At 37.4% G+C, this 25,866-nt stretch overlaps 1 protein-coding gene across 5 annotated transcripts in view; it reads right to left on the bottom strand.

Moving 5' to 3' along the window:
• The window catches only part of SPART (spartin), a 92,084-nt gene that overhangs the window by 15,146 nt on the left and 51,072 nt on the right, over positions 1-25,866 (bottom strand). Inside the window, exons 1-5 of one of the 5 annotated variants that reach the window (XM_058687333.1) lie at positions 17,616-17,734; positions 12,177-12,985; positions 8,288-8,485; positions 5,553-5,720; positions 2,218-2,341 (exon numbers count right to left, since the gene is read on the bottom strand). In XM_058687333.1, coding sequence (XP_058543316.1) covers positions 2,218-2,341; positions 5,553-5,720; positions 8,288-8,485; positions 12,177-12,983 — 1,297 coding nt within the window. In that variant the 5' untranslated portion in view covers positions 12,984-12,985; positions 17,616-17,734. Of the gene's footprint in view, positions 1-2,217; positions 2,342-5,552; positions 5,721-8,287; positions 8,486-12,176; positions 12,986-16,561; positions 16,695-16,739; positions 16,831-17,615; positions 17,735-25,866 lie in introns of those variants that run through there. The other 4 variants (XM_058687342.1, XM_058687360.1, XM_058687329.1 and 1 more) reach the window with 4 other exon arrangements.

Below are 25,866 nucleotides of genomic sequence, written 5' to 3'. Positions count from 1 at the left end.
TAACACCTGCTGAAGTCTCAAGCAGTAAAGTAGGCCTCTTTGCGTTACCATAATGTAGTTTTTGCTCATTCTCAAATGATGCACTGCTGAGAGTTTTTCTGAAATCTCTAAAGAGATCTCTGCCCAGAATTAGCTGATACTAAGGATGCTCTACCTCTCTGAATAGAATCAGTGTGTGAAATCTTTGGAGGTCTAAGACTCTGTGACATGTTATACTTTCCAAAGATGGTCAAAATAGTATTTCCCGTTCTACATGTTCTTTTAACATGACCTTGACATTCCTCCCATTGAGAAGTGGGGTCTCTGTTACAATCCCTTCAATTTGAGCAGGTTTGTTACTTTCTTGTGATGAGTGATACTAGAAATTTCCAAGAATATGTCAGGAAGAGTATGCAGCCTCTAGCTGTTTGCTATATCATATACGCTTCGAACCCTGAGCTACCATGTAGAAGCCAAACTGGCTTAAGGCTGCCAAGCTGTGAAGAAGTTAAACCACATGGAGACCATGTCTAGGCACTCTATTTGGCAGTCCTAGATTTTGAGCTTTTCCAATCCAGATGCCAGATTTGTGAGTGAAGGAGCCTTTGGATGATTCCAGACCCCAGATACTGAGTCACTAGTCAGCCTTTGAGTCTTCCTAGCTAAGGTCCTGACCTCATAGAGCAGATCTAAGCAATCTCTGCTGTGACCTTCTGGAATACCTGGTCCACAGTTATCCTAAGCATAAACAAATTGTTGTTTCATGCCATTAAGTTTGGAATGGTTTGTCACACAGCAATAGTAAATAGAACTATTTACTATTTACTATAAATAGAGGTATAAATTTTAAAAAGTTTATAACCTTTGAAATTAGTTATCTACCTATGTGTGAATATAGGCAAGTTTTCTGAATACTGACCTAATAGCCTAGCAACCTGTAAAGTTATGGGGCAGGGTAGTAAGAGTGAAGGTTTTTCTTTATAACTTCTTTGAAAATCTTTTTTCAAGGATCAATTTTAACTGTTAAAAACTATAATTGAAAATTCTGGCTGTCTTTTCTTACCTCTAGCAGCTCTCTGACACCAGGCAAAATATTTTGTTAGCTCCTAGCTAATTAATTTTTCCTTATTTTAGCTTGTTGGTTTTTCATGTTGAAGGTTTTTTTCTGCTTTAGACACCTTTATTATTTTAATGGGGTTTTAGTCCAGACATGGAAGTCTGTATTGACAGTCTTTTAAATGACTGGTCAAGATCCCTTTACAGGGTCATGAATTTGGCTAACTAGTGACTGGTAATGTTTTTTAAAAATAAATTAGAATGTCTAAATCTGAGCTACTATAGTTGAAAAGCTAAAATGTTAACCAATAAAAGTGAAAAGATCTATGTCAGTAATGATAATTCTGGTTTTAAAATAACTGATCTGGGGCACCTAGGTGACTCAGTCACTTAAGTGTCTGACTCTTGATTTAGGCTCAGGTCATGATCTCACAGTTTGTGAGTTCGAGCCCCAAATCAGCTCTGCACTGACTAGCTGAGCCTGCTTGGGATTCTGTTTCCCTCTCTCTCTGCCCCTCCCCTGCACTCTCTTTCTCCCCAAAATAAATATATAAATACATAAACACATAAATATATCTAACATATATATAAATGCATGTATATATTATATACAAATATATGTAAATATATATATATATATATATATATATATATATATATATATATATATAAATAAGCCTTTAAAAAATTGTAAAATAATTGATCTGATGCCCTTTCTAACCAAAATTAAATAGTAGGGCCTACATCCCAAAAAGCTTGGCTGTAATCCTCAGATCTTTAATACCTCCACTACTATGTGGTTAGGGAGTGCTGGTTTGCTTCCAAAGATGGATGAATATCTTATCATTTTTTGGAGTAAGAGGGAAGGGGAGAAAAGAAAAGGATTAAGGGAGAATTTCAAAGAGGAAAGGAGAATAACTAATTTTATGTTCAGAGTTGTCCTAAGAGTTTGGGGATTCCTGAAGTTTTTCACTATCAATTTTCCCAAAAGTGAAACAGAAAAAAAGCAAGAAGAAACTTACACCTATAGGATAATAGGTGATGTTCTAAGACACTAGTTCCTTTCAGGTATTTAAAAATGATCATTTAGAACCCAAATACAAAATTACCTTTCTAAGTAGTCACTTATGGATTCCAAACATTTCACATTATATGGGGAAAAAGTTAGCATTACTGTAATACCTGACAAAATATTTTGAGCCACTTTCTCACTCCATTCGGGTAATTCCTTTGCTTTGTCTTCTGAACCTGGCTCATAGGGTACAATGTGACTCAGATTAACTTCTTCACTTGAAGTATCTTTGGTCTAAATAGTAAAAATATTTCAAAATGTAAAACAGTAAAATACTAAGGGGAAAAATGATAAGCATTATTTAATAAAATATTAAGCCAACAAACACTAGTTATAATTAATGAGATTATTTCCACCCAACATAGCTATCAGGATATTTTATACACAGTATCATAACTGCCATGAAGCTGAAAACTATACTGGTCTTATGTAAGGTCTCACTGGTAAATAAGGTTTAAATACCAACATATCTCCAATAGAGCATTTATCAACTCATATTTAAACTGATGAGATTACAGGGTTCCTTCATATAGCTATCAACCCCTTAATAAGAGTATGCACATGGTGTACTCAGTAAGATTTAAAAGATTTGTTAAATGACTCAATTGGTAAGGATACATCCAAATAAATTGGTTTTGATAGAAATCAAGTAAAGCAAGTAGAAATATATACACACAGAAAAATCTATTCCATCTGAATGGAAATGGGGAACATAGAAATACCTGTATTTTGCTAATTTAATAGCTGTTATGTGAGCTAGGGCCAACACTCAAATTGTCAAAGCTCAATGCACTCATTCTAAGAACTTAACAGCAAGCTAACTCAGACCTCATAATATAAAATAATTTGAAAATAAAAGTGCCTAAGAGAACTAAGAGAACTTCACTTAAAATATAAAACATTAAAAACAAAACAAAAACTTCTATGGGAAGGGGGAAGCCATTTATAAGTAAAACCCAAAGACAAACGGAACAAAGTATTTACAATTTCTATCTCTGATAATGGGCCAATGTCCTAATATATAAAGAGCTCCTGGAAATTGAGAAGATTAGTGACCCAGTCATAAAAAGTGGACAAAGTACAAGAACAGACAACACACAGAAAACAAAATTCAAGGAATCCTTAAGCAGATACACATCACTCATAATAAAATCAATACAAATTAAGATATTCCAATACACCATTTCTCATCGATCAGACTGCCAAAATACAGAAAGACTGATCAGCTTCTCTGTGGATGAGGCTATGAGGAAATGGGTCTCCTACACTGCTGGTGGGAGTGCTGAAGAGTACAGTCCTTGGGGAGGGGAAATTAGCAAAATCTATCAAAATTAGGGGTGGCTTGGATGGCTCAGCTGGTTAAGCATCTGACTCTTAATTTCGGCTCAGGTCATGATCTCACAATTTTGTGAGTTCGACCCATGTCAGGCTCTGCGCTAACCCTGCAGAGCCTGCTTGGGATTCACACTCTCTCTCGATCTCTCTCTGCCCCTCCCCTGCTCACACTCTCTCTCAAAATAAACTTAAAAAAAATTATTTAAAAAAAAATCCATCAAAATTACAAATGCATTTATCTATTGACTCAGTAGCCCCACTTCTAAGAATTTACCTTATGAATTACCTGCAATGTATGAATCAATGGATCTAAAAGTTATTCATTGAAGCACTGCTTCTAATAGCAAAAACCTGGAATCATCCAAATATTCCTCAATAAAAGATTGGTTAAAGAAAACTATGATAAACTCATACAACGAAATATGAGGTAACTATAAAAAAGATCGAGAAGGTTCTCCATTTATTAACACTGAAAGATTCCCAGAATTTATTATCAGATAAAAAAATAAAATAGAGAACACTCTATGATGTTACCTTTTATGAAAGAGAAATCTAACAGTTTTTACTTGCTTTCATCTGCCTCAAGAAACCTGGGGAAGAAATACAAGATCCTGATAAAAAGTGATTTACCTACAGTGGCAGGGGAAAATGGTATGGATAAAGGTGGGAGTAAAGCTTTTCAATGTATATATCTGTTTACATAATTTGATTTCTTTTTAGTCAACAAATTGTTTTAAAAATGGAAGTTTTCAACAATGTGGAAAATTTCCAAATATACTGTTAAGTAAAAAAGCAAGAAGCAAAACAGTTATGTCTCACATACTGCCATTTGTATTAACAATTACGTATATGTGTGTACACATACACACACACACACAAAATAAATGTGTATGTATATATGTTTGAAAATGAATAAAAGTAATAAGCAAGAGTAATAAGAAGCTAGCAGCAATGTGTCTTAGAGCAGGGAGCTAGGTGGCTGAGGGCCAGGGAGGCAGACTTACTTTTCCCTAAGTATCGTTTCTACCTTTTCGATTTCTTTTTGTGCATTAACTTATACAAATTTTTTAAGTAAGTGTATTTCTTTGAACCATCTTGGACTCCCAATGTCTTCATAAGCTGGTCTAAGATATTCAACATAAACTACAAATGAATGTAGAACATTCAAGTGGTATGCATTAATTCCACAGATAATTATTGAGCACTTACACTGCAGAATACAACAATGAAGGATACAAAACTGTAATTCAATACTCACAATGCGATTTTCTTTCTTCATATATTTGCTTATATTACTACTTCTGCCCAGAATCCCCTTCAATCTGCTATTTGTATGGCCAGCTCTTGCTTCATTCTTCAGAACTCATCTTAGCCATAATGCCCTCTCAGGAGAGCCTTCCTTACAGTTTCCCACACTACCATATGCCCATACTTCTCTATGAGACTAGGTTGTACGTTAGGTGGTGCAATCTAGCCTTCTATATAACCTATGTACCTTCATCTAATGATCACACTAGATAGGGAAATTATCTCTTTGTTAATCTGTCCTCCTCACTAGATATTAAATTCCTTAGGATAAGAAATTTAACTTTTCCACTATGCTCAGCATTCTGGCACTAAATACTTACCAAACTGTATTCCCAATTTACCATTTAGAGAATATATACTCATGAGATGAAAAAAAACCTACTAAACATATTTTTAAAAATCCATTCTCTTTCCTGATGACAATCCATAAAGAAACAAGACTGAATAAAAATGGTAGTGTAAGGAAAAGCATACCTAGCCCCAAGACCTTGGTATATACAGGAAAGTGGAGAACACCACAAAACAAAAAAAAATGCATTAATGTAAATACAAAAAATCTTTCAAATACTTGAAAAAAAACCTATCCCCCAAAACACAGAATATGCTATAAAACAGTTTAAGTCACAAACACTGTAAAGGAAAATATTAAAGCTGATTCTAACAATTTTTACCAGTGATCATTTTATGACTGCAAGTTGCTCTGCTTTAGTAAACAAGAATAAGATTTATTTATTTATTTCACCAGGTGAAAGGTACCATTTGAATAGAACTCACACACATACCTTATTGTTTTTTTACTTACTTTTTTCCCCCGTTTTCCCTTATGACGCACGTCCTTATTGTCTTGGTCCAATGAAGGACCCAACTGTCTCACGTCAGTGCCACTGGCTTCTTTCAACTGGTCAGAGGAACATCTTGCTCTTCCAGGGATTTGGAATTCATTTTCTCCTTCTGCCCGGTTCCAGTTGGCCTAAGGGGTAAAGGACTAAGCTCAAATTCAAATTTTCTCAAATGACTGCCCTCTTAGCTATGCTCTAAGCTTCAACTTAGAAGCTTCAACTTGTTCAACTATCAGTGTTTGATAGTCTAAATATGACCACTTTTACTTGTCTTTCTTCTATAATTTTGTTTTATCTCATCATCCAAACCTCAACCCTTTGAGTTCTTTAGTTTGTAGCATATGGCCTAAAGCAAATTTCCAAAGACAAAGCATAAAAGATACACTTACAGCAGTTATTAGGGTAAGTTATCATTAAATCAGATGTAGCTACATTTGAATTTAATTAAATTAACAAATTATAAGTTTTAGGAAACAGATAAATATAAGACTAAGTAAGTTTAAAGCAATGAACAAGGGGCGCCTGGTGGCTCAGTCTGTTAACTGTCCAACTCTTGATTTTGTTTGAGGTCATGATCTCATGGTTCATGAGTCTGAGCCCTGTATCAGGCCATGTGCTGATAGTACGGATTCTCTCTCTCTTTCTCTCTCTGTCCCTCCCCTGCTCGCTCTCTCTCTCTCTCTCTCAAAAAATAAGCAAACTTAAAAAATAAATAGATAAAGGCAATAAACTCATGTCTGTTTAACCACTCTGCATTATTGGAAAACTGATTTTGTGGTTTTTTTTTTTTTTTTACTTAAAACTACAGGTATTTTGCTTGCATATACTTTACTGAATAAATACTTAAAAGTAAAAACAAGTCAAAATTATAGCTAATAACTAACTTTTGTTTACAGTTGGAGTTCTGGGACAATAGAGCAAACTAAAAATGACATGCAACTAGGGGCGCCTGAGTGGCTCAGTTGGTTAAGCATCTGACTTCAGCTCAGGTCATGATCCGACAGTTCGTGGGTTCAAGCCCTGCATCAGGCTCTGTGCTGACAGCCCAGAGCCTGAAGCCTGATTCAGATTCTGTGTCTCCCTCTCTCTGCCCCTCCCCCACTTGTTCTCTCTCTCAAAAATAAACATTAAAAAATATTAAAAATAAAATAAAATAAAAATGACGTGCAACCAAAAAATAACACCAGAGAAAAGTAAACATGTAACCTAAAAGTCGGTTTAATTTCTTTCCTAAATCCTAGTAATATATGTCCAATGAATGTAGGGGTGAAAGGAGTAACTGCTCTATAATAGGTCTGAAATAATTAAAAATGTCACTTTGTTCAGCTAAGTAAATGGCAAAGCTAAGACTTGAACACCTATCCACTTGGTCATGTTTCTGTCTTTATAAACTACTCTCTATGAGCACACTAAGGCTACACACATTTCTGTCTGGGGGGGGGGTCACATGTTTTGTTAATATACCTTAAATGTTTAGTATTGGCTATGCTAAAGTATATATTGGCCACCAGATCATTCTCATATGTAGTTCATGTAACCTAATGCTACAGATGACTCTGACCTTTGGTTTAGCCAGTAGTCTATTCCTATCATCTGTGATCTTTTCAATATAGGTATGAATTGAAAGAGCATTCTAATTCCTGAGAAAAGAGTAACAAAGCTTTCGAGACTAAACTCAAGGGAAACCATTTTGTGAAATCCTCCCTGATCTCCTTCCTGAACTGTGTGTATACTTTTATTTCATCACCTATCATACTGTACTGTGGTTACTCAGCCACTGTAAGTACAAGACAATAGGAGTTGTTACATATCTTTATAGTGTCTTATTCTGTCTTCCCACCCACCATTTAATACCTAAACAATGGATTCTAAATACACACTGACTAGAGAATAAAAGATTATACAATTATGCTGTGAATCTCCTTCAACTTCAGAAAACGGTCAATATTCACAACAAAAATATTTTTCCCCTCTTGTCCTACATCAGGATGAGAAAGAACAACTAAAGAAAGCCTCTCCTTAATACTCTATTTTATCTCCCCATAACAGATCAACATGCAGGCAAAAAAAAAAAAAAAAACAGGCTCAAATAAGGAAAATTCACAGGATGACCAACCATATTTTAAATCATACTTTATTTTCTCTTTATTTGGTTTCACTTATCATGAGAACAAAGATAATTCCCTCAAATAAAACCTGTTTCTTCCTCAAAATGCCAATCACACCCCTAAAATGTCCAACTTAGCCCATATGCTAATGCCAAAATTACCTTCACTTCACCATTTAGTCCCCTTAACCTATTTTTCCAACTGAGCAGGAACACAGTGATGATAACAAGAGCTAACATTCACAGAACACTACCGCTTGCCAGCACTGATGTAAGACAACATTAACTTTAAATCTTCACCACGGCCCAATAAAGCAGATGATATTATTTCCATTTTATGATAAGGAAACTAAAAAGAAGATCAATAAGTTGAGTTAAACAGCTATTAAGTGGAAGAGCTCAAGTTCAAACCCAGAGCTCACAATCCTAATCATTACTTATAACCAATTTCCAACTAGTATTTGTGAACACACAAATTATATATTCTCAATCTCCTAACTCTGATTACATTACAGCCTATTACAATTTCTCTAAAAGCAAAAGTTGCTTATGTTAAAGGAGATTTTCATCCTAAAGATGATCATACATTACCTGAAGCCGAAGGTCAGACATCTGTCTTAATAAATCCTCGAAGAGTTCTCTATCATCTTCTGGTAATTCAGAAGACAAGACAACCCCCACAAAGCATCCTGATGCTTGTAACATGGTATCAGGAAACATGTAGGCTCCCACAGTACATTTAAGAACTGGAGATCTATCAGGAACTAGAGGATACAACCAGTCACAAACCTGAAGGAATTAGTTTAAAAAAAATTAATCAAAGGAACTAGGTTTTCACTGAAGTTTTAGAATTGTTATACCAGAAAATAAACATTTCCAAGTTCTAAATGCATTTTACAAAGCTTTACAGAATCAATGATTCTCCACTAAAAATTAGCTATTTGCTAGTATGATCTTTGTGCATACCACTCACAAGAACTGTCCTAAAAATGCTATTGCTCCACTAATTATACAGTGTTGAAATTAGTGACCTTAAATAGCCCACTATTAACCAATAATGAGTCTAGTTTTAAATAAATAATGGTCAAAGTAAAGCAAAACTATATTATTCAAATTAGACATCTCTTTGTGGAAATACATAAAATCAAACTGTTTTCAAGTACATATAATTACTGATTTAATTAATTCTCACAATTCCATGAAGTTAGTTATCATTTCATGTACAAAAATGAGGCATAGAGAGGTTTAATTAAGTTGCTCAGAGTCAACTAAAAAAGTAGAGCTAGGATTTAAACACAGATCTGGCACCAGAGAAGCCAGACAATTACTTTAATACCCAGAATTCATAATCTTGAATAATTTTTTTTAGAAATTGACATGACCTAGCTAGAATAGAACATGAAGTTATGTTTATGGAGTTACCTTCTATTATTAAGTTCAATCAAAATGACACAAAGCTGCCCAGCAATATCATCAGATTGTCCATATGCTAAGACTTAAGCTCACTGGATGAGGCACATGGGTGGCGCTAGATTGAGTATCAGACTCTGGATTTCGTCGTAGGTCATGATCTCATGGTTCATGGGATTGAGCTCCCCATTAGGCTCTGCACTGAGGGGGCAGAGCCTGCTTGGGATTCTCTCTCTCCCTGTCCTTCCTCTCCTCACGTACATGTTCCCTTTCAAGTAAACATTGAAGAAAAAAAAAAGACTTAGGGGCTCCTGGGTGGCTGTCATTTGGGAATCTGACCGGCTCAGGTCACAATCTCGCAGTTTGTGAGTTTGAGCCCCGCATCGGGCTCTGTGGTGACAGCCTGGAGCCTACTTCTGATTCTGTATCTCACTCTCCCTCTGCCCCTCCCTGGCTCACGCTCTGTCTCTCTCTCTAAAAAATACACAAATATTAAAAAAAAATAAAAAAGAAGAAGACTTAAGCTTACTTTCTGGAGATCTACATTCAGAAAAGACTAAGCTTAAATCATAATATCCAAATGAATTCATTTCCATTGAGATTACATTTTTTTTTTTAATTTTTTTTTTCAATGTTTTTTATTTATTTTTGGGACAGAGAGAGACAGAGCATGAACGGGGGAGGGGCAGAGAGAGAGGGAGACACAGAATCGGAAACAGGTTCCAGGCTCCGAGCCATCAGCCCAGAGCCTGACGCGGGGCTCGAACTCACGGCCCGCGAGATCGTGACCTGGCTAAAGTCAGATGCTTAACCGACTGCGCCACCCAGGCGCCCGAGATTACATTCTTTGAGCAAGGAGAATATAATTGTGTTGCTCACTCAGGACACATGGTCTTCCTAATAATAAGAAATGGGGAAGAACAATCTATTATCAAAATATAGTATAGTAAATATGAGTCAAAGAACATGGAAGATTTCATATAAAAAATGAAAAATTCTCGGGGCGCCTGTGTGGCTCAGTCAGTTAAGCGTCTGACTTTGGCTCAGGTCATGATCTTGTGGTTCCTGAGTTCGAGCCCTGCATCAGGATCTGTGCTGACAGCTCAGAGCCTGGAGCCTGCTTCGGATTCTGTGTCTCCCTCTCTCTCTGCCCCTCCCCCGCTCACACTCTGCCTCTCTCAAAAATAAGTACACATTAAAAAAAAATTTTTTTTAATGAAAAATTCTGGTATACTGCCATCATTTCTGACCAACAGAATATAAACCTGCAGGGATCAAAGAATCCAAATCTGATTCTTTCTTGGAAAGTGCTTAAAAAACATTTTCAAATTCTTTTATAGATTGTCTTTTTTAGTCATCTCAAATGCCACTTTCCAACTTTTATAAAAGTCAAACTTTAGAGAAGTCACAAAATTGATTACTGCATTTTCCAAAGCATGATATATTGCCATGAATAGTATATGAAATAAATTTAAGTAATATACAGACTATTTGAGTAGTAATGTGTTTTAATATATATTAACAAAAAAATACATCTTTCTCTCAACTCCACAGCTGTTATTGGTTAGGATAAAATTAACAAATGAGACATTTAAATTCAAATATTAGGAAAGTTATAGCAGAGATAGGAAATTGACAAAAAAGTTGTAAAGATTATACTTACATAACTGAAGTTTGGGAAAGTTTTATTTTACAATGTCATGATTTCTCTAAGATTAATTACATTCTGGACACCTTGATTGAAAGGGAGTATCCCCAAATCTTCTGAAATAAAACCTTATAGACCTTTCTCAGGGTAGAGCATTAAGAACTGGAAGGCTCATCCACCACAGGCTGATTTCACCCAGATTCACTTTCAGGGGGCAACTTATGTCTAAGTTCTAATTAATGGACTATAAATGTAATAGGTTTAAAAGGTATATTAAAACTAAAACCAGGGGAGTGTCTGGGTAGCTCAGTTGGTTAACTAGTGCCATAACTAAACCAACCACATCATCTGGACTCTGGACAATAGGACCTGCTTTGCTCAAACAGTCATCTCCCTTCTAAGCAAACTCCTTTGTTATACCCAATGTAAATGGAGTCCTTATTTTGTACCAATGTCCAATCTTTTAAAAATACATTGTTATTGGAACATCACCTTCAGAATACTTCATTAATTCTATAACAATGCCCTAACATCCTGTATTTATAGCACCAGTCTTTACTCCTCGACAAAGAGCATCCTGGTAAATTTATCTGCTTGGAATGTTAAAATGCATCTTAAATTATCATCAGAGTCTCTACTTCTAGACCAAGGTTTCTCAACCTGTGCATGATTAACGTTTTGAGTTAGATAATTTTTTTATGGACAGAAGCAATACTGTTTAGATATTTAGCAGTCCCCCGGCCTCTACCTACTATCTGCCAGGAGCAGTAGCACAACAATAGCTGTTGTGACAACCAAAAATGTCTCTAGACGTTCCCAAAATGTCCTTGGGTTGGGGGGTGAGGTTGGGAACCACTGTTCTATATACTGGGCTGCGTCTAGCCCAGATCAACTGCTCAGATGGGGCTTGACAATATTTGTGGAAATTTACACATCCACATGAGTTACATAAATCTCTTCTGAAATTAAAGTTATTAGGTTTCTTCTTCAATAAAAAATTGAAATTTTATGGGTACCTGAGTGGCTCAGTCAGTTTTAAGTGTCCCGATTCTTTATTTCGGCTCAGGTCATGATCTCACAATTCTGAGATCAAGCCCCACATAGGGCTCTCTGCACTGGGCACAGAGCATGCTTAAGATTCTCTCTCTCCCTCTGCCCCTCCCCATACGGTCTCTCAGAAAAAGAAAAAAAAGAATTCAAATTTTAAGGATGAATGCTTCGATACCCCTCAGGTCCTGTCATCATAATTTTAAAAGTAAAACACAAGCTTGTATCTTTAAGGGTCATAAATTTCATACAATATATTAAAAAGAACCAGAAAGATCTTTTTACATTTATTCTCCTGGATACATAATATTGACAAACAAAAATAACATATCTCATACATATTTCAGATTATGTTTACACTTTTCATTGGCTTACCTGAAGAAACCCAGGAGGACGGTTTAGAACTGTATCAAGAGAATTATCCAAGAACCTCACAATTCGAAGATACCCTGGATACGAAGGTGCACTAACCTCCCCTGCAGGATTTACAAAAAAAATCTGTACTCCATTTGGTATCAAAATCAACTCATCTGCATCTAGCCCTAAGGTCTCAAGAGGAGGTGGTTGAGAATGATTCCTATAAAAGTCTTCTCCAACTGATGAAAATTCCCCAGATTCTGTCCCATAGGATACAGTATAATGACCCTCAGCAGCCTGAGGAGTATAAGCAGGAGGTGCTTCTGCTGGATGACTCTGAGATGGTAAGGATAAAGAACTAGATGCAGAAACCAACCCTGGACTTGTTGAAGTGCTTCCATTTACTTCAGTGTGCTGAGAAAGTGAACTAAAGGAGTGAGGCTCTGGTGACTTTTCAGGTATGTCTTTAGGCGGAAATTCTGGATATAACTTGGGCACCTCCTGGAGATCATTCCGTAGAGAAGTGGCAAGACCCTTCTCCAGAATTTCCAATCTAGTACGTACATTCTGTAGTGTTTCTTTCATTTTCTGTTGCATCTGTCTAGCAGATTCCCAACCAGGACCAGTGTGTTCAGGCTCTGTGGATGAAATGCTGATTCCCCTGAGCAGGTGTCCTATTCCTTGCTTATAGTAGTTCTTTGCTTCTTCCTTCTGACCTAATTCGTCTGTATTCAGTCCTTTATTAACAAATAAAAAGGCCTTTGTGTATGCTTCCTTGATGATCTTAATTTCAGAAGGTTCTCCATTTTGTGGTTCTTGCTCCATTTCTGCCAAACAGAAAATATTATCTTCAATTATCTAATTTAACTATTTGTTTACTGATTATCAATTTCTCCTACCTAAAGATATTTCAAGAAGACAGGAGCTTTGTTCGTCTGTCAGGTTCACTATTGTATTCCCTAAGCCTAGTATTAGATCTGACATAGAGAATGCACTCAATACGTATTTGTTGAATAGATAAATAATGCTCGTTCCTAAATATCTTTTTATTAAAAAAATTTTTTTTAACATTTTGGAGAGACAGAGAGAGACAAAGGGGAGAGGCAGAGAGAGAGGAAGACACAGAATCTGAAGCAGGCTCCAGGCTCTGAGCTGTCAGCACAGAGCCTGATGCAGGGCTCAAACTCAGGAACCATGAGATCATGACCTGAGCCAAAGTCGGATGCCCACCTGACTGAGCCACCCAGGTGCCCCTCTAAATATCTTTTTAATTAAAAACAGAAGAGAACAGGAATATATCTACTGAATAATTTTCTTGTTCCAGTTTCTTATAATAAATAAAAGTTTCCTATCATGTATCTAACGTTAGAACCAAAGAGCTTCATTCTAAAATTTACTATAATACAGATCCAGATTTTATCCAACTAATTAAAAATGAGGTTGAAACACACATTAGAGAGGAGAAAAATGAGAAAAAAATATCTGGATAAATCTTTAAAGTTACCTGCTTCCATTTAAAGGTGTCAAGTTACTCACATGTGGTTAGTTCTATTCCCTCCCAAAACTCCATTAAAATAACTCTAACAAGGGGCGCCTGGGTGGCTCAGTGGGTTTAGTGTACAACTTTGTCCCAGATCATGATCTCATGGTTCATGAGTTCGAGCGCCACGTTGGGCTCTCTGCTGTCAGCAGAGCCCACTTGAGATCCTGTCTCCATCTCTCTGCTCCTCCCCCGTTCATGCTCTCTCAAAAAATAAACATTAAAAAAATAATTAAAAAATTAACAAGATTAAAAAGGCATAACCTCTCATTCTTGTTAATGAGAAAATGACATAAACAAGTACTTCACAAGCATATATTTTTTAATGTTTATTTTTGACAGGAGGAGCTAGTGGGGGGAGGGGCAGAGAGACAGTGGATCTGCATGGAAGAGGGCTCTGCAAGAGGGCTCTGCAAGGGAGGGACAACAGGGAGTCCCATGTGGGCTCTTACTCACCGAACCATGAGATCATGACCTGAACAGAAGTCGGAGGCTCAACCAACCAAGCCACCCAGGTGCCCCCAAAAAGAGTTATTTAAATAGCCTATGAAGGGGCGCCTGGGTGGCTTAGTCGGTTAAGCGTCTGACTTCGGCTCAGGTCGTGATCTCACGGTCTGTGAGTTCGAGCCCTGCATTGGGCTCTGTGCTGACAGCTCAGAGCCTGAAGCCTGCTTCAGATTCTGTGTCTCCCTCTCTCTCTGCCCCTCCCCCGCTCATGCTCTATCTCTCTCTGTCTCAAAAATAAACGTTAAAAACATTTTTTTTAAATAAATAGCCTATGAAAAAGTGTTCAACACCTTATCTTGTGCATACCTTCATTTCAAAGCTTATTTTACACAGTGTGCTGAAAGATTTCCTGAAATAATGTGTCTCTGGAAGAAATGGGTTGGCTACTGAGAGGGAAGGCAAGGCATGGGGGGTGAGGGGTGGGGGGGGGATGGTGTCCAGGGGTCTACAGCTGAATAGCATTCCTTGCTGGCACCTCCATCTTGGGGGAGGGGGAGGGGGAGAAGTTTAGCAGGGAAAAACGCCTGGAAATCGATCAGGTGAAATGTAATTGGACTCTCTGCACACACAGAAAGGAAAAGTGTGCGCTAAAATACTGTATTTTTAATTTGGGATTTATCCCAGGATGTTATATTCTCTGTAGTCTCTGAGAAAATGCATTTCACAGGGGTAGCAACTGCAGAATAGTATTTTTATTTTTTCTAGTGCCTGTTATAGGGTGCCTGGGTTGGGTCAGTTAAGGGTAAGACTACAGACTCCGGCTCAGGTCATGATCTCACAGTTCTTGAGACAGAGCCCCAAGATGGGCTTCCCCTGACAGCACAGAGCATGCATGGGATTCTCTCTCCCTCTATCACATGCACAAGCACTCTCTCAAAATAAACTTAATCTAAAAAAGAAAAAGAATTACAAAATGCCTGTCATATCCCTAATTGCAATTAAATGTTTATCAAAGGCTTGAAAAAATGAAACCCATTATTGCATGATTTCACTTATTTTAATTTTTAAAGTTTGGAACAGAAAGTCTTCAAAATGTCAATCTGTAGTATTTAATAAAACAGTATAATCGTCTTAAAACCGAAACCTGGTTCCAGATACAAGCGGTGCATTTTTTTTTTTTAACGTTCTAACAAAGTAAGTACAATGTGTGGTGCATGTGTGTAAGCTTTAAAAAAAATCTCAGGAGAAAAGGTGAAATTCTGAATCAAACAACTAACAACTTAGTTCAATCCCATAAACCCTAAAAGCAGTAACGATCAAGGTAAAGGTCAACATTACAAGTAGTCTTTAATACAGACGTTGCTCTACTACCCGCCTATCTGGCCTTTTACCAAAAAAGGAGGGGGAACTTTACCTGTCTGCAACGCCCTCCAATACCATCCCATCCCATTCTCGTCAGGAGAAATACATAAATGATGGTCCACAAGGCCCCACAGGTGAGAAAGAACCCACATAAAAGCTTCCTGTTTCAAACAGGTTTCCTATAAAAACACCGAATGAAGTTTGATACTGCAATGGAGAGCAATTAAAAAATAGCTCGATTCGTAACCGGGGACCTTACTATATTTTTTCTCGGTTTTGCTTTTGGAAATTTTGGAGAAAAACTGTTGAATTCTGAACTATTTAAAGCAGGATTTCAGAGGCAACAGCAATCTCGAACGCAAACCCATTAAAATGACACGGCAATAAAGTTAAGTTTCGAGGATCCTCAAGTGGGAGCAAAGCAATCCACTAGTGGAAAACTGGGCCAACCCTACGGTAACGCAATAATGCCCCGTCACGAAACAGTGCACATGCCAAGAAAAACTTTCCAGGCACAGAAACCAGGTCAGAGAGATCCTCTGCGGTGCTCAACCTCCAATGAACATGAACAAATGTATTCCAAAGAGCAAAATCCTGCGCTCTCCATTCCCATTACAACTGCTGTTGGTTGCTGACATTTTGTAAACAAAGACTACCGAACTTTCACGAAGCCTAAGTGCTGGGTAAGGGCGAATAACCACAGCCATTTTCGAAGCCAAGTAAACAGAGCGGAATGAGGCAGCAAGAAGGGTCAAAAGAGACGTTCGGGGAGGACGACGACCAAAGGGGAGGGGGTGGGAGGCAGCGCTGAGGGCGCAGGAAGCGCAGAACTCGCAGGTCCCATAAATATGTACGATATGGGGGCTAAGTGAACAACTTCTCAAACTTTTCTCTAGAAATCGCTCCCTTCAACGACAGTTGCATCTCCTACTTGGATGAGGGCGTCCGGGCCTCCTCTGTCCTGCCCCTCCCCCCAGCCCCGTGAGCTCACGCCACCAGCCCGCCTTGGGGGTCCGCGCGAGGGCGAATCCTTCTCCGCCGGCCGCCGCCCCACCTGTGCCTTCCAGATCTCGGGCGCCCGGGCGCCACCCGAAGAGCTCCCCGCCCGGCTGCCGCAGGCCAGAGGCCTGCTCCCTCAGACGCGGCGCGGCGGCGAAGTGCCCGGCCGGGACCGGTCCCGAGGTTCTTCACGCTTCGCACTAGCGCGCGCGCGACCGCACGACGGAACTCACAAAGCATTCCAAGTCGCGCGCTCCAGAGCGCGCCACGTCACGCGGCCGCGCCGCCCCGCCCCGCCCGTCAGCTCTTGCTCCCGCATCAGGGCACTGCGGGTAGGTTTTCACGTGACGCCCACTCGGGCGCCTCTCTCCCCGCCCCCCTCCCCGGCCCGCCCGGCCTAAGTCCTACCCACCCTGACCTTCTAGGTGGTGTGTCAGTCACCTTCGAACCCCGGAGTCAAGGCGAAACTCTGTGGGGAGAAAAGGGGCGAGGGCGGAAGGCCCCAGAGAACTACGCGAACCAGCCCCTCGGCGCGGACCCTCGATGACCCGGGTCTCCGCGGCCACGTCGACAACCCCCGCGCTTGCGCAATATCTTCTGCCTCCCCCGCCCCCCCCCCCCTCCGCGGACCCAAGGCTGCCGGAGAGGCTAGGAGAGGCTAGGAGAGAGTGGTGGGCAGGGACGGAAGTCATGGCTAGAGGGAGCCCTGCGCGCGGTGCACGTGCGAGAACAAAGGCCGATTCTCTCCGCTCTTCTGGAACCTAGGCTTTGTGACTCCTGCATTCTGAGACAGTTACCTCCCAAAGTCCACGTACGCTACGTGGTAAAAGTCTCGGGGTGTGTAATCTAGCAGTATGGTACAAAATGTTAAATTCCTGACACGTCAGGATACAGAGCAACGGTGCTAATACTTCTTATGACTGTGAGAGGCTAAAAGGGGAACGGCAAAATGAACATACCTTACCTTTCTTCAAGACCTCTTTAAAATTAGTAAAATAGTGTGGACGCCAGATTTTAAACTCTTCAATCGGCCTGCCTTTAAAAAACTGCAGGTATAATGCCCTTAGCCTTTACAGCTAGTGACTTGTTTAGGGATGGCAGTGACTTACCTCCAAATGTATTCTTTACCTCAGTCAAAATTAGAGGACTGTTGGATGACCACTGGGTGAGGCTTTTAAATTCGGGGCCATTTGGGAGGTTCCCCAAATTGAAGAAAGGTAACAGTCATCCCAAAGAGAAAAACCTGTTAGGAAGATACACATTAATATGATGGTTTAAAGGATTTTGTGCGTACACATCTTCAAAGAATTCTGGAAAAAATGTGACTGTGTGCCTTCTCCCTCCTTTTATATGGACCATAAAAATTTTCATCTTAAACAGTTGCAAGAGATGCAAATTGTTTTACTGTAAATTGACATTTTTAAATAAAACTGTAACATGTAACAGTTTTAAATGTAGCCAGTGAAACTCAAATACCAGGTAATTTGATATCGTTCACCAATTTTTAAAACCGCATTAACAAGCTTCTCTTTAATGGGAAATTTTACATCATTCCTTTTCTTCCTGAAACTGTATTTCCATATTTCCTCATAAAATTTTCTCTCAATATAGTATCTCTTTCTTCTGGAAAGTCTTTTATTGATCATCTATTATACTTCTCTGCATCATAAATAAGTACATAAATTTAAATCTAATTTTATTTTTTCAAAGGAAAGTTTTTTCTATTTTAATTTTTTGAGAAAGACAGAGAATGGGTGGGGGGAGGGAAGAGAGGGGCAGAGGGAGAGAGAGAGAACCCAAACAGGCTCGGTGCAGAAGCCCAAACAACCTCAGGACCATGACCTGAGCTGAAATCAAGAGTCAGACACTTGGGGTGCCTGAGTGGCTCGGTAAGTGTCCGACTCCTGGTTTCAGCTCAGGTCATGGTCTGAGTTTCTGAGTTCGAGCCCAGCATCAGGCCCTGTGCTGATAGTGAGGAGGCTGCTTCGGATTCTCTCTGTCTCCCTGCCTCCCTACCCTGATGGCACTGTCTCTCTCTCTCTCTCTCAAAATAAAAAATAAACTTAAAAAAAAAAAAAGTCGGTCATTCAACCAACTGAGCCACCCAGGCACCCCATTTAAATCTAATTTTATAATTTTGCAATAGTCGTAAAGGTTAAAGTGTTTAAAAATGTGAAAATAGAAGGGGGGGGAATGTGAAAATATACAAGATCGTTATATATAAAAACCCTAAAATATACTACAAAGCAACTAAAACTAATCAAGTACATCAAGGTTGCAGGATAAAAGATCAGCATACAGAACTCAATAGTATTTCTAAACACTAGCAATGAATGCTCCAAATATGAAATTAAGAATTTCATTGACAATATTATCAAGAGCAAAATACTTTGGAATAAATTTAACAAAATAAGTGCAAGACTTGTACACCAAAAACTACAAAACATTGCTAAGAGGGTTTATAGAAGACCTAAATAAATGGAAAGACATTCTACATTCACAGACTGCAAGATTTTATATTGTTATAATGGCAATATTCCCCAAACTAATCTATAGATAGAAGATAACCCCTACCCAAATCCCAGACAATTATTGTGCAGAAATTGGCAAACTAATCCTAACTCATATGGAAATGCAAAGGAGCCAGAATAGACAAAACAATCTTGAAAAAGACGAACAAAAGTGGAGGATTTACCCTTTTTTTTTTTTTTTGGTTTTTGATTTGTGCTTTGCTTCTTTTGTTTGTTATTTAAATTCCAGTTAGTTAACATACATACAGTGTAATATTAGTTTTAGATGTAGAATTTAGTGATTCATCACTTACATACAACACCCAGGGCTCATCACTACAAGTGGCTTCCTTAAACCCATCACCCATTTAACCCATCCCCTCTTCCCCTACCAACCTCCCCTCCAGTAACCTTCAGTTTGTTCTCTGTAGTTAAGAGTCTGTTTCCTGGTTTGCCCCCCTCCTTTTTTATATGTTCATCTGTTTCTTAAATCCCACATATGAGTGAAATCATATAGTATTTGTCTTTCTCTGACATTTCACTTAGCATAATACTTTCTAGCTCTATCCATGTTGTTGCAAATGGCAAGATTTCATTCTTTTTTATGACTAATATTCCACCATATATACATATGTGTGTATATATATAATATACGTGTATATGTGTGTGTATAATATATGTGTGTATATATATGTATATATAATATCTCATATTTTATTTATTCATCCATAAGATAATGGACATTTGGGCTCTTTCCATAATTTGGCTATTGTTGACAATGCTGCTATAAACATAAACATTGGGGTGCATGAATCCCTTCAAATTAGTATTTTTATATCCTTTCTGTAAATACCTAGTAGTGTAATTGCTAGATCATAGGGTAGTTCTATTTTTAACTTCTAAAACCTCCATACTGTTTTCCAGAGTGGCTAAACTAGTTTGCATTCCTACCAACAGTGTAAGAGGGTTCCCCTTTCTCCACATCCTCACCAACACCTGTTGTTTTCTGTGTTGTTAATTTTAGCCATTCTGACTGGTGTGAGATGATATCTCACTATAGTTTTTATTTGTATTTCCCTAATGATGAGTGAGGTTTAACATCTTTTCATGTGTCTGTTAGCCATCTATAGGTCTTCTTTGGAAAAATGTCTATTCGTGTCTTCTGCCCATTTTTTAAAACTGGATTATTTGGTTTTGGGCTGTTCAGTTTTATAAGTTCTTTATATATTTTGAATATTAACCCTTTATCAACTATGCCATTTACAATATCTTCTCCCATTTCAAAGGTTGCCTTTTACTTTTGTTGATTGTTTCTTTCACTGTGCAGAAGCTTTTTATTGATGAAGTCCTGATAGTTCAGTTTTGCTTTTGTTTCCTTTGCGTCAGGAGACATATCCAGTAAGAAGTTGCTATGGTTGATGTCAGAAAGGTTACTGCCTGTATTCTCCTCTAGGACTTTGATGGTTTCCTATCTCATATTTAGGTCTTTCATCCATTTTGAATTAATTTTTGTGTATGGTGTAAAAAAGTGGTCCAGTTTCATTCTTTTGCATGTTGCTGTTCAGTTTTACCAACACCATTTGTTGAAGAAACTCTTTTTCCCATTGGATATTCTTTCCGCTTAGTCAGAGATTACTTGACCATGTAGTTGTGGGTCTATTTCTGGGTTTTCTTTTCTGTTCCATTGACCTATGTGTCTGTTTTTGTGCCAATACCATACTGCCTTGGTCACTCTAGCTTTTAAGTCCAGAATAGTGGTGCATCCAGCTTTGCTTTTCTTTTTCAAGATTGCTTTGGCTATTTGGGGTCTTTTGTGGTTCCATACAAATTTTAGGATTTTTTGTTCTAGTTCTGTGAAAAATCCTGGTGGTATTTTAATAAGGATTGCATTAAGTGTGTGGATTGTTTTGGGTATGGATATTTTAACAATGTTTGTTCTTCCCATACACGAGCACAGAATATTTTTGATTTCTCTGTATCATCTTCAGTTTCTCTCATCAGTGTTTTATAGCTATCAGAATACAGATCTTTTACCTCTTTGATTAAGTTTATTCTTAGGTATCTTACAACTTTTTGGTGCAGCTGTAAATGGGATTGATTCCTTGAATTTTCTTTCAGCTGCTTCATTATTGGCGTATAGAGACGCAACAGATTTCTGGACATTGATTTTGTATCCTGCAACCTTACTGAATTTGTGTATCAGTTCTAGAAATTTTTTGATGGAGTCTTTGGGGTTTTCTATACAGAGTATCATGTCATCTGCAAATAGTGAAAGCTTGACTTCTTCCTTGTCTGTTTAGATACCTTTTTTTGTTGTTATTGTCTGATTGCTGAGGCAAGGACTTCCAGTATTATGTTAAATAACAGTGGTGAGAGTGGACATCTTTGTCTTGTTCCTGACTGTAGAGGAAAAGCTCTCAGTGTTTCCCCAGTGAAGATGATATTAGCTGTGAGTTTTTGTATATGGCCTTTATTATATTGACATATGTTCCCTCTATCCCTACTTTGTTGAGAGATTTTATCATGAATGGATCTGTACTTTGTCAGATTCTTTTTCTGAATCTATTGAAAGGATCATATGGTTCTTATCCTTTCTTTTGTTAAGGTAGTATATCACATTGATTGATTTGTGAATATTGAACTACTCTTGCAGCTCAGGAATGAATCCCACTTGATTGCAGTGAATGATTCTTTTACTGTACTATTGTATCTGATTTGGCAGTATCTTGTTGAAAATTTTTGCATCCATGTTCAAGGATATTGGCCTGTAGTTCTCTTTTTTAGTGAAATCTTTGATTTTGGAATCAAAATAATGCTGGCCTCATAGAATGATTTTGGAAGCTTTCTTTCCATATCTATTTTTTTGGAATAGTTTGAGAATAATAGGTATTAACTCTTCTTTAAATATCTGGTAGACCTGGGATGCCTGGGTGGCTCAATCAGTTAAGCGACTGACTTCAGCTCAGGTCATGATCTTGCAGTTTGTGTGTTCGAGCCCTGCACTGGGCTCTGTGCTGACAGCTCAGAGACTGGAGCCTGCTTCAGATTCTGTGTCTCCCTTTCTCTGCCCCTCCCCCACTCACACTCTGTTCTCTCTCTCCTTCAAAAATAAATAAACATTAAAATTTTTTTTTTAAATATCTTGCAGACCTCTCCCCATGAAGCCACCTGGCCTTGGACTTTTGTTTATTGGGAAATTTTTGATTACTTATTCAGTTTCTTTGCTGGTTATCAGTCTCTTCAAGTTTTCTATTTCTTCTTGTTTCAGTTTTGACAGTTTATAGGAATGTATCCATTTCTTCCAGATTGTATGATTTGTTGGCATATAATTTTTCCCAATATTCTCCTATAATTGTATTTCTGTGGTGTTGGTTGTTATTTCTCCTCTTTCATTTGTGATTTCATTTATTTGAGTCCTTTTTCTTTTTGATAAATCTGGCTAGGGGTTTATCAATTTTATTAATTTTTTCAAGGAAACATCTCCCGGTTTCATTGATCTGTTCTTTTCTTTTCATTTCTATATCATGTATTTTTGCTCTAATTATGGAAATAATAAGTTCTTCTTCTGTTGGCTTTAGGCTTTGTTTGTTGTTCTTTTTCTAGCTTCTTTAGGTATAAGTTCATGTTGTTTGAGATTTTTCTTTCTGCGATCCATTTCTCTCTGAAACCACATCTCCACACTTCCTACCTTCCTCTATGTGGCCTCTTCTCTCCTTCTAGTTGTGCACTTTGTTCTGTCAGTCCTCAGGTCATGGTTGGGCATTCAGAATGATTTGATAGTTACCTAGCTGTGTTCGAGGGTCAAGGCAAGCCTAGAGTCCTCCTACTACACTGACATCTTAGCTCCCCCTCATATGTTTCCTGATAACCAAATTTACTACAAAGTTGCAATAATCATTTCAGTTTGGTATTGGCATAAGAACAGACATATGTGGGATAGAATTGAACAATGAAATAGAATTAATAACCCATAAATAAGCCCATCCACAGTTAACGGATTTTTAATAAATCTCAAGAATATTCAATGGGAAAGAAGTATTATTTTCAACAAATGGAACAATAGGAAATTCATTCAAAAAGGAGAATTTGGACCCCTACCTCACAACATACTAAAAAATTAACATAAAATGGATCAAAGACCTAAATGTAAGAACTAAAACTGTAAAACTCTTAGATGAAAACATGAGTAAATCTTCATAAACTTGGATGAAACAATGATTTCTTTTTTTTTTAAGTTTATTTTGAGAGAGAGACAGCATGTGTATGTGTGAGCGGGGGAGGAGCAGAGAGAGAGGGAGAGACAGAATCTCAAGTAGGCTCTGGCTGTTAGTGCACAGCTGGAAGTGTGGCTTGATTCTCATGAACCATGAGAACATGACCTGAGCCTAAATCAAGAGTTTGATGCTTAACCAACTGAGCCACCCAGGCACCCCTGAAGCAAGGATTTCTTAGTTACAACCCCCAAAATATAACGAATAAAAAACAATTGATAAGTTGTATTTCATCAAAATTAAAATATTTTGCTTTTCAAATGACGCCATCAAGAAATTGAAAATAACAACACATAGACAATGAGAAACGATTTGCAAATTATTATATCTGATTTGTATTTAGAATATATAAAGAACTATTATAACTCGACAAATAAGGCACAGTTTTAAAATGGGCATAGGATTTGAATAGACATTTCTCCAAAAATATACAAATGCCCAGAAAGCACATGAAAATATGTTCAATGCAATTAATCTTTAGAAAAATGGAAATCAAAAATACGTGTCATTATTTATCCTCTAGAATGTCTATAATAAAAAAGATAGATACTAACAAGTATTGACAAGGATGTGGAGAAATTCAAACTCTTCATGTACTACTGGTACCAATGTAAAATGATGCATCCATATTTTGGTAAACAATTTGCATCTTAAAAAGTCATTTGTAGACTTACTATATGACCTGCAATTCCCATGAGAGATGAAATTGTGTACATGTTGTCATTTCTCTTGGTTCAAAAAAATCAAGTGATGCTCTTGTTATAAAACTTCCACTTCTGTTTATTTAGTTTAGGTGCATAGAGTCTCTCAGTTTTCACATCTATAAATGTTAAAATTGAGATAGAACTGATGCTGTATCCTGTGTTATTCTGGAAATAGAACACATATAATACAAACAATAATATAAATAGCTATACACACATACAAATTGTACAGGTATACTTGACCGAAATGTTCACAGCAACATTATTTAAAATGGCCAAAAAGTAAAAATAACCCAAACATATATCAATCATGAATGGATTTTTGAAAATGTGGTATATCCATACAATGGAATATTGTTCAGTCCCAAAAATGCTGCACATGGATGAACCTCAGTGAGAGAAGCCAGATATGAACACATATTGCATGATTATATTTTTGTGAATTTTTTAAAATGGCAAATATACAAAGACAGAAAGTAGACTGGTGGTTGCCTAAGGCTGGGGTTGCTAATTAGAATTGACTGTAAATGGACACAAGGTTTTCTTTTTAGGGTAGAAATGTTCTAAAATTAGATTGTGATGATGGTTGTATAGTTCTGTAAATATAATGAAATCCATTGAATTGTACATTTAAAATTAGTGAACACCATAAATGGTGTATACATATTATATTTAAAGCAGTTTGAAAAATACCTCCTGGGTAGAGGGATTATTATATTTGTATTTATATATATTTTAAGTGTGGATAAATATTTATTGAACAAAGAGTATATATTTATTGGAAATGCATCTTAAAGTGGTGATGGGGACTTGTTTTCCAGTTAATTAGTATACTTCCAGATGATTATCATTTATTTCTAGAATGGGACAGAATTCAGCTTCAATTCTATTCTAATTTCAATATTTATATATGTAAAGGCTGAGAAACTCCACATAAACAAAATGAACTAATCTAGGTTATCACTGGTGATATTACCTAATTGCTCCCAGCTCATGTTGAACTCAACAGAACGACTTGGTATAAAATAAAAGTCCCGGAAAGTACATTTTGTTTAAGGCTAATATGATAATACTATTCTAAAAGTTCTAGGGGACCTTGAGTGGGTCAGTTGGTTGACGATCCAACTTTGGCTCAGGTCATCATCTCACAGTTCACGAGTTCGAGCCCCACATCAGGCTCTGTGCTGACAGTTCAGAGCCTGGAGCTTGCTTCAGATTCTGTGTCTCCCTCTTCCTCTGCCCCTCCCCTGCTCACACTCTGTCTCGGTCTCTCAAAAATAAATAAACATTAAAAATTTTTAAAATAAATAAATAAAAATAAAAATTCTACATGATGCTAGGTCTTCACTGTATGACCTCATTAAACTTTTCTTCCTTAAATTTTTTGCATATGAAAAGCATGAATTTGACCAAAGGTCAATAATTGTGATGTTCTTAGTACAGTATAATTTTCCCCTGGCAGACCAAATAGTGGATGATGGACAAATGTAGCATTTTAAAAACTGAGTAATAAATAGATAAAAGTAATTTCTTATTCAGATTTGTAGATACATATGTAGGCTTTATAAGTTCTGTATTTCCATATAAAATATTTTATCTGTTCCTTAGCAAATATATATACCCTTAAAAAACATCTATTAAAGTATGAAAAACAATTCCTTTAATATTTCTTACTAGCCTGATTTGGCTTCATTCTTGCCAAATTGATGTTTTTTATATTATAAAAAGGCTAACAGCTGGTTCAGTAAAGTACGTCATTTTCTTTTTCTTTTTTTAAATTTACATCCAAGGTAGTTAGTATATAGTGCAATAATGATTTCAGGAGTAGATTCCAGTGATTCATCCCCTACGTATAACACTCAGTGCCCATCCCAA

Source organism: Neofelis nebulosa, chromosome 1, assembly GCF_028018385.1.
Source record: "Neofelis nebulosa isolate mNeoNeb1 chromosome 1, mNeoNeb1.pri, whole genome shotgun sequence".
Taxonomy (NCBI): Eukaryota; Metazoa; Chordata; class Mammalia; order Carnivora; family Felidae; genus Neofelis; species Neofelis nebulosa.
This window is presented reverse-complemented; position numbering and strand designations above follow the sequence as displayed.